At 37.4% G+C, this 7,991-nt stretch overlaps 1 protein-coding gene across 1 annotated transcript; it reads left to right on the top strand.

Annotated features, from left to right (window-relative positions):
* Positions 1-5,438: 5,438 nt before the first annotated feature.
* LOC112675475 (olfactory receptor 4N5) lies at positions 5,439-7,728 on the top strand. Its single transcript, XM_025472042.2, has one exon. The coding sequence runs from the start codon at positions 5,892-5,894 to the stop codon at positions 6,816-6,818; it is 927 nt and encodes a 308-aa protein (XP_025327827.1). The 5' UTR covers positions 5,439-5,891; the 3' UTR covers positions 6,819-7,728.
* Positions 7,729-7,991: the final 263 nt, after the last annotated feature.

Genomic DNA, 7,991 nt, shown 5'->3' with positions numbered 1-7,991 from the left:
GTCTGGTACATCTGCTACCTTAAAATGCATAAAAATAGAGTAATCCTGCAGAAACAGAAAAAAAAGGTAAGATCTAAATTCACACATATAGCATTCTCTACCTTGTCCCTCAAAATACACATCCTACAAGTCCTCCTGATGTGTAGTATTATACTAAAAGGATTGAAAATCTTTAATTGCACTATTATAAAGAAGTGAAAATGTCAGAGCTTTGGGAGATTTTCTACCTGGATTTACATTTGAGTATCACACAAATTACCAGGTTTTTTCCATTGTAAATCAGAGATAAGACAAAGAAGAAAATTGGGAATCACAAGTTAGAACAGGTAGGCTGAGTCAGAGACAAATGTCACTGATTTCACAAGTTTACAAACCTCTTGGTTACCACACTCCGCTGTCATGAGTTTCTTCTCTTGCATATGGTCCTAATATGAGGCTCAGAATTAGGGATCTTAAAACAAGGCAGACTCGATTCACAAATACTAACTGAATTATATAAAAATATCTAAAATAACCTCCCCAGGCTTACTACTTATGTTGTCCTGTATGTTAGTAAATTGAACACCAATAAAAAAAACAAAACAAAACAAATACAAATAAACAATTACACTCCTCCTTGAAACAACACAAATTTTTAATCTCGAAATGACTCAGATTTAGGCAGTCACCATCTCTGGGATTAACTCCAGCAGAGTGACAACAAAATCTACTGATACAGGGTCCACTTAGCATTTTTTACTAGAATTTGTCTAATCACTGAGCACTTTCTTAGTTCAGTTTGTATAGACGTGATGTGGTGACTAACCATCTCATTTGATCTTCATGTCAGCCCTACGCAGTAGAAAGAGTGGATATATTACTTGTCCCTTATAAATCAAAAATTCAGATTTTAAAGGACTTAAGACTTGCCTAAAGTTATATGCTTACCAAATTGCAGAAATAGGAACATAAACAAGATATAATAATTCCCAAAGCAAAGTTCTTCCTGGAACATTCATGACACTGTCTAAAACTACAAAATATTAAAGAACAATAGAGGTTTCCATCATCCAATTTAGCTATCCCATTGAATTGGTAAGTAGCTGTGTGGGTGAATATTTGTGTTTTTCAATAAACTTTTATTTAATCCTCAACTACAGTATCAGTTAAATATTTTTGATGTTCTTCAGCTTGATCCACATTTTTCAAAATTCATAGAAATGAGTAAGAGTGTTTTTTAATAATCATAAAAAGGGTATGAATACAGAGGCAGAAACCACACTGTCATTTTTTTATTTTCTTTTTTAAAGATTTATTTATTTATTTTAGAGAGAGAAAGAATGCTCACCCAAGGGAGGGCCAGAGGGAGAGGGAGAGAATCTCAAGCACATTCCATGCTGAGCCCTGACCTCTATGCAGGGCTCTCAATTCCACATCCCTGAGATCATTACCTGAGCCAAAATCAAGAGCTTGCCACTCAATCAACTAAGTCACCCAGGCACTCCAAAAACCACACTGTCATTTTCAAATATTCATTAATTGGATTTGTGTTGGCAGGGGTAGTTTTAAGGAGATTTACTTTAAAGCACAAAAATGAATCAATTTATGCTTATCAGCATGATTTAGACAAAATATTCAAGAGAATGTGAGGTAACTAATAAGTGGGTAAGACTAAGTAAATTTCAAAGAGGATAATGTTCAAGAAAAAGGTCCAGTGAAGACCCAGCCAAGCTTTATAAACTGTAGAAAAACCCAATGGAATGGAACACTTAGGAAGCATGTACTGTGCTCCTTCTACCTGGGAGAAAACAATCTATTGCCTCAGAATTAATGGAAACACAGGCATTGGATATAATGAAGTAGAACACATGCACAAAACAAAGTGAAAATGAATTAAGGCTCAAAGAATGTGGGCAAATGAGAGAAAGAAAGAGAATGAACAGAATGCAATGAGGAAGGAAAAGCAAAAGGTTGATGGAGAAAAATTACAAATAATAAAATAAGCTAAGGCAAATGTAAAAAGAATAACATAGCAAATGAGTGTGCAAAATAGAATTAGCAGGAAGAGAATGGGCAAATAGGAAAAATTTTTTAAGGAGCAAGAGGAAATGAATGGATAGAGATGAAGGAGGAGGTGCTAGAAAGGTGCTCAGTCCCCAAAACCTGGATCCAGGAGCCAGTCTGAGAGCAGCTGGAATCTAGACATGCTCGGTGTGGCCTGTGGATGCCAGGTGTCTGCATCTCAGAAGGAGGTAAGGATGTGAGTCCCCTCTCCACCTGCGCATCTTCAGTGCCAGAAGTGTTTTTGTATCAGCTGAAATAACAAGGAAGGTCAGGGATGATGAAGACATTCAGATCTCTGTCCCAGCCCACACTGACAATGCTTCACCCTCCCCAACTACAGCAAAACACTGGTCACTGTGAGAGTCATTATTAGGGCTTCTTTCCTCAGGAATTCATTTCATGTAGAGTAATGTTCATCAGATGAATGTCTGTCCTCAGTCTCTTGTTGAGCACAATTTGGAAATCACAGGAACAGAAGGTATGTAACTGAGAACAGGAGAAGGAAGTATAGGAGAGAGGGGAAGTGGTCTGCAATTCCATCGATTAGTAACATGGGGTAGAGGGGGGTCTGGGGAAATAGAAGCAGAGGAAGAGTGAGAGACTGTGACTCTCAGAGTGCTCCCTGAGGCTTGGAATGGTCAACTCAAAGACGCATGAAGTAACTGTAAGTGAGACCTGGAAGGCACAAAACCTAAGAACCGGCAGAAGGAGCTACTGACTTACTTTCCTAAGAGCAGGTTTCTAAAGGAAGAGTGAGAAATGGATGTGGAGGTCAATAGGTATCTAAGTGGGTAAACGACAGAAGGAAGCTCCTAAGCAATTTCAAGGACACCAAAGGTAATTTTTCCCCATTTCTTTTGTTTTTAGTTTTTTTTTTTTCAATTCCAGTTAGTTAACATACAGTGTAATCTTACTTTCAGATGTACAGATAGTGATTGAGCGTTTCCATATGACACCCGTCGTACTTACCGGTGCTCATCACAGTAAGTGTAGAACTTAATCCCCGTCACCTATGTAACCCAGTCCCTTCCACCTTCCCTGTGGTAACCACCAGTTTGAGATCTCTTGTTAAGAGTCTGTTTCTCTTTCTTTTTTCCCCTTTGCCCATTAGTTTTGTTTCTTATACTCATTATACGTGTGTTTATACATATGTGAGTAAGTATCCCACACACGTGCCAATGTATTATAAATTCCTTTCCCATATTTGGCTGCTAGTTAGAAATGTTACTAATCACCTAGAATATACATTCTGATGTTTCTTAGATGTGTGTCTGAAAACATCAGCATATTGCTTACATTTCCCATAAATTTCTTTATGGACTTTTTAAAGTTGATATTCCTTTAGTTTTTCTTTTTTTCCTCTCTTCTTATCTTTTCTTTATAGAAATGCCATCAAAAATTTCTGTCAAATTTCAGTCAGGACTTTCTCCTTCTCCAGTTTTCCCCTCCACCTATAATAGCACTTGAAAAGGAACAAAAAAAGATTTATTGAGGGGTACCTGGGTGATGCAGTCAGTTGAATGTCCAATTCTTGGGTTCAGCTCAGGTTGTGATCTTGGGTTCTTGGAATTGAGCCCTGCATCCACCTCCATGCTCAGTTGAGGGAGTCTGCTTAAAGATTCTCTCTCTCTCCCTCTGGCCCTACCCCCGTGCCTTTTCTCTCTCTCCCTCAATAAAAAAACACATCTTTTTAAAAAAAGATTTATTGAGCTATAATCAACATAGCACACCATTTACCATTTAGGGTGTATACTTCAATGGTTTTAAGTGTATTTTCAGAGTTATGCAAGTATCACCGTGATAAATTTTAGAGCATTTTCATCACCTCAAAGAGAAAATTCATATTAGCAGTTACTCTTTATTCCATCAATAGACCTAGGCAACCAGTTTTCTACTTTCTGTCTCCATCAATTTACCTTGTTTGCAGATTTTCAAAAATTGAATAGAACAATACATGGTCTTTTGTGCCTGGTTCCTGTCATATAGCATAATGTTTTTTAGTTTCTCCATGTTGTAGCATGTCACAATCTGTCATTCCTCTTTATTGTCAAACTGTATTCCATTGTATTCTTAGTACTTTTGAAAAACAACATTACATATAATTCAAAATCCAGACAAATTTTGTTATATATCACATTATATATCATATTGTTACAATTAGCAATCTTTCATTTTTTAAATAATTCACACCAACAGTCAGACATGAATAAAAATCACAATATATGAATCTTTACTTATAAAATGCATTTCTACAATTATAGTAATATACAAATTAGAAAATAACCAGTAAATAAATCTCTAAATAGAATTCTTATTTAGACCAGATTACAGCCTCAAGAGGGGAAATATTTATGCAAGCAAAATTGTGATTACCTAAATAATATCAATGTATAGACAATAATTATTAATGTCCTAATAAGTTTAAACTGAGGAATACACAGCTTTATTTTTCTTACCACTTGTGAATCAGAATGAAGAAGTGATTGCAACACTAAAAATCTTAACTGCAATTGCTTTATTTTTCTCATCTATTCAATGAGTATGTCATACTAAATATTCTATATGGCCAATTTCAATGCTATCATGTTTTGATTTTGTTAGCTGAGATATTCAAAATATTTTATATATTCTGATAAGTTTTTTTGAAAATATTTGTGGGAAGGATATCATTTGGCTATCATTCTGAGATCTGAGGAAAGAGTAGGTAATGGATGCATGGCAAGCAAATAAAACTGGATTCGTTAATTAGGATTTTTGGGGCAGCTTGGGTGGCTCAGCAGTTTAGTGCCACCTTCATCCCAGGGCATGATCCTGGAGACCCAGGATCGAGTCCCACATCAGGTTCCCTACATGGAACCTGCTTCTCCCTCTGCCTGTGTCTCTGCCTCTCTTTCTCTCTCTGTTTCTCTCATGAATAAATAAAAAAAAATCTTTTTTAAAAATTAGGATTTTTGAAAAGGGTGTGTAGTGGATGCAGGATTGGGAGCCAACCAAGGGTGTACCTAGGGGAATACCTCTGTGTTAGCAGAATGTAAGATTCTTATTTGAGACCCTAAACCAGTTTGGAACAAAGATGCACAAAGGCACTGAAGCAGAACAGTGCAATAGGAACAAGTAAGGAAGACACATTTAGAAAACAAGACATAAAGCTACCAACCAGGAACTGGGGATTTTATAGGAACCAAAGAAAAGAAGCACTTGGAAAAGCACTGTGCTCTGTGAGAATGAAGAGAACTGACCCAAACCCAGCAACAAACCTAAATATTAGAGACAGTGCGCCAACACTATTCAAAAAAAAAAAAAAAAAAAACCCTGACAAATACAATAATGATTAACTTTTGTTTTAATTATTTGTTTTAAAGATTTTATTTATTTATTCATGACAGATACACAGAGAGAGAGGCAGAGACACAGGCAGAGGGAGAAGCAGGCTCCATGCCGGGAACCTGATGCAGGACTCCCGGATCTCCAGGATCCTGTTGCGGGCTGAAGGCGGCGCTACACCACTGAGCCACCGGGGCTGCTCTAACTTTTGTTTTAATCAGGAAATTCTGACTACACCTCAAGCAACATAGCCAGAGTCCTAGAGGAGTACAATTATATAGAAGCACATGGGCAAGTGGGAATGAGTGTGGTTATGAGAACAACATCCTAGGGGGAGATCTAGAAGGGAAGAGTAGAAAGGTCAACTCAAAACGTCACCTGTTTTGGGACATGCATTTTTTTTTTCAGCTAGGCAAGTGTTTGATGTGATAAATGTTTTTCTCTGGAGAAGAGCTATGGAGTAGATGGAAAGGTGATCATAACAGATATATTTTGTTCTCTGTTATTCTGCAGACAGAGGAGGGATGGAGACAGAGAACAGCACAGTGTTGACAGACTTCATTCTCTTGGGTCTGACCCAGTCTCAACATGTTCAGCTCCTGGTCTTCGTGCTTGTCTTAGGTTTCTATCTCATCATCCTCCCTGGAAACTTCCTTATCATCCTCACCATCAGATCAGACCCTGGCCTCACAGCCCCCCTCTACTTCTTTCTGGGAAACTTGGCTTTCCTGGATGCATCCTACTCTTTCATTGTGGCTCCCAGGATGCTGGTGGACTTCCTCTCCAAGAAGAAAATAATCTCCTACAGAGGTTGCATCACTCAGCTCTTTTTCTTGCACTTCCTGGGGGCGGGGGAAATGTTCCTTCTTGTTGTGATGGCCTTTGACCGCTACATCGCCATCTGTCATCCCTTGCACTATTCCACCATCATGAACCCTAGAGTCTGCTACACCTTGCTGCTGGCCCTGTGGCTTGGGGGATTTGCTCATTCCATTGTACAAGTAGCCCTTATTCTCCACTTGCCGTTCTGTGGCCCCAACCAGTTGGATAACTTCTTCTGTGATGTGCCGCAAGTCATCAAGCTGGCCTGCACAGACACCTTTGTGGTGGAGCTCCTGATGGTCTCCAACAGTGGCCTGCTCACTCTGCTGTGCTTCCTGGGACTTCTGGCCTCCTATGCAGTCATCCTCTGCCGTGTGAAGGGACACTCCTCTGAAGGGAAGAACAAGGCTCTTTCCACATGTACTACACACATTATCATTGTGTTTCTCATGTTTGGACCTGCCATCTTCATCTACACTCGACCCTTCAGAGCCTTCCCAGCTGACAAAGTAGTTTCTCTCTTTCACACAGTCATCTTTCCTTTGATGAACCCTGTGATTTATACGCTTCGCAACCAAGAAGTGAAAGCTTCCATGAAGAGGTTATTGAGTCGTCACATGGCTTGCTGAATGGAATAGAATGATAGGACAAGCAACAAAGGAGAAAATATAGCTGGAATTAATGAAATAATTTATTCATTAATGCACTGAATCAGTCATTTTACCCAACACTACATTTATTAAGTACTTGCAATTTTCAGGCACTATTCTAGCTATGTAAATAAGGCAGGTAAGATTCCAGGTCTCTTGGGGTTATAGTCAAGTGGATAAACATAGATTAAACTATTATATTAAAAGCAACCCATGATATCCAAAAGAGATAGTGAACTGAAGCAAATAAAAATAATTTTATGATAGAGTTTGACCAGGAGATGGTTGTTACTTTGCTTTTGGTTGTTAAGCAAGGTCTTTTAGAGTGGTGGTTAGCTGATATCCAGACAACCTGAAAGAAATACCCGTGGAATTACATGGGGACAGAAAATTCTAGAGAGAGGATGACAAGTGCAAGGGTACAAAGATCTTATGAATTGGTACATTTCAAGATGACAGAAAGGAATGTAGTAGTTTGTCAAATATGTTGATATATGTAATTAAGTATATACTAAGTACTGACTGTACAAAAATAGTATGATGCCTTGTTGGGTTTGTATAGTTTTATATATATATGTGGAAATGCTTGACAATTATTCTATATAATAGACCTGTAATAGGATTATTATTGATATGATTGGATTATGTTTTGCTTTCTTGTCAAACGTTCTATATTTATTCATATTTTTTCCACATTTTCCCCTTCCTTTTGGTTTAATTGTGAAAGACAAGGAAAGAGATTTTTTTCATAAGGTCTCCAGAAAGGAATGCAACTCTGATAACTCTGAGTGTAGCCCAAGGAGAACTTAAAGAATTATAAGATAATAAATTTTTGCTATTTTAAGTCACTGAGTTTGTGGTAATTTGTTACAATGCAAGAGTAAGTTGTTATAACACAATCTGGTTAGATAGTAATATATTAACAATTTTTCTTTCACTATCCTTTTATTTTTCATCTACATAGGTCTTTATTTTTAGTGGTGGTAATATATATCTATCCAATACAATAATCATTGCCTTTAAATACATTGTTAGTTCATTTACAATATCATGATAATAGACACAATTCACTTAAAATTGATGATCTTTATATTTTATTATCTGGAGTTTTTCAGTTTTGTATTTTTTATGTATTTTCTTGGATACTTGAGT

The sequence above is a fragment of the Canis lupus genome, chromosome 30 (genome assembly GCF_003254725.2).
Source record: "Canis lupus dingo isolate Sandy chromosome 30, ASM325472v2, whole genome shotgun sequence".
Taxonomy (NCBI): domain Eukaryota; kingdom Metazoa; phylum Chordata; class Mammalia; order Carnivora; family Canidae; genus Canis; species Canis lupus.
This window is presented reverse-complemented; position numbering and strand designations above follow the sequence as displayed.

What these genes read in the sequence shown, in the direction of transcription:
- LOC112675475 (XM_025472042.2), top strand. Translation starts at nt 5,892, where the DNA reads ATGGAGACAGAGAACAGCACAGTGTTGACAGACTTCATTCTCTTGGGT.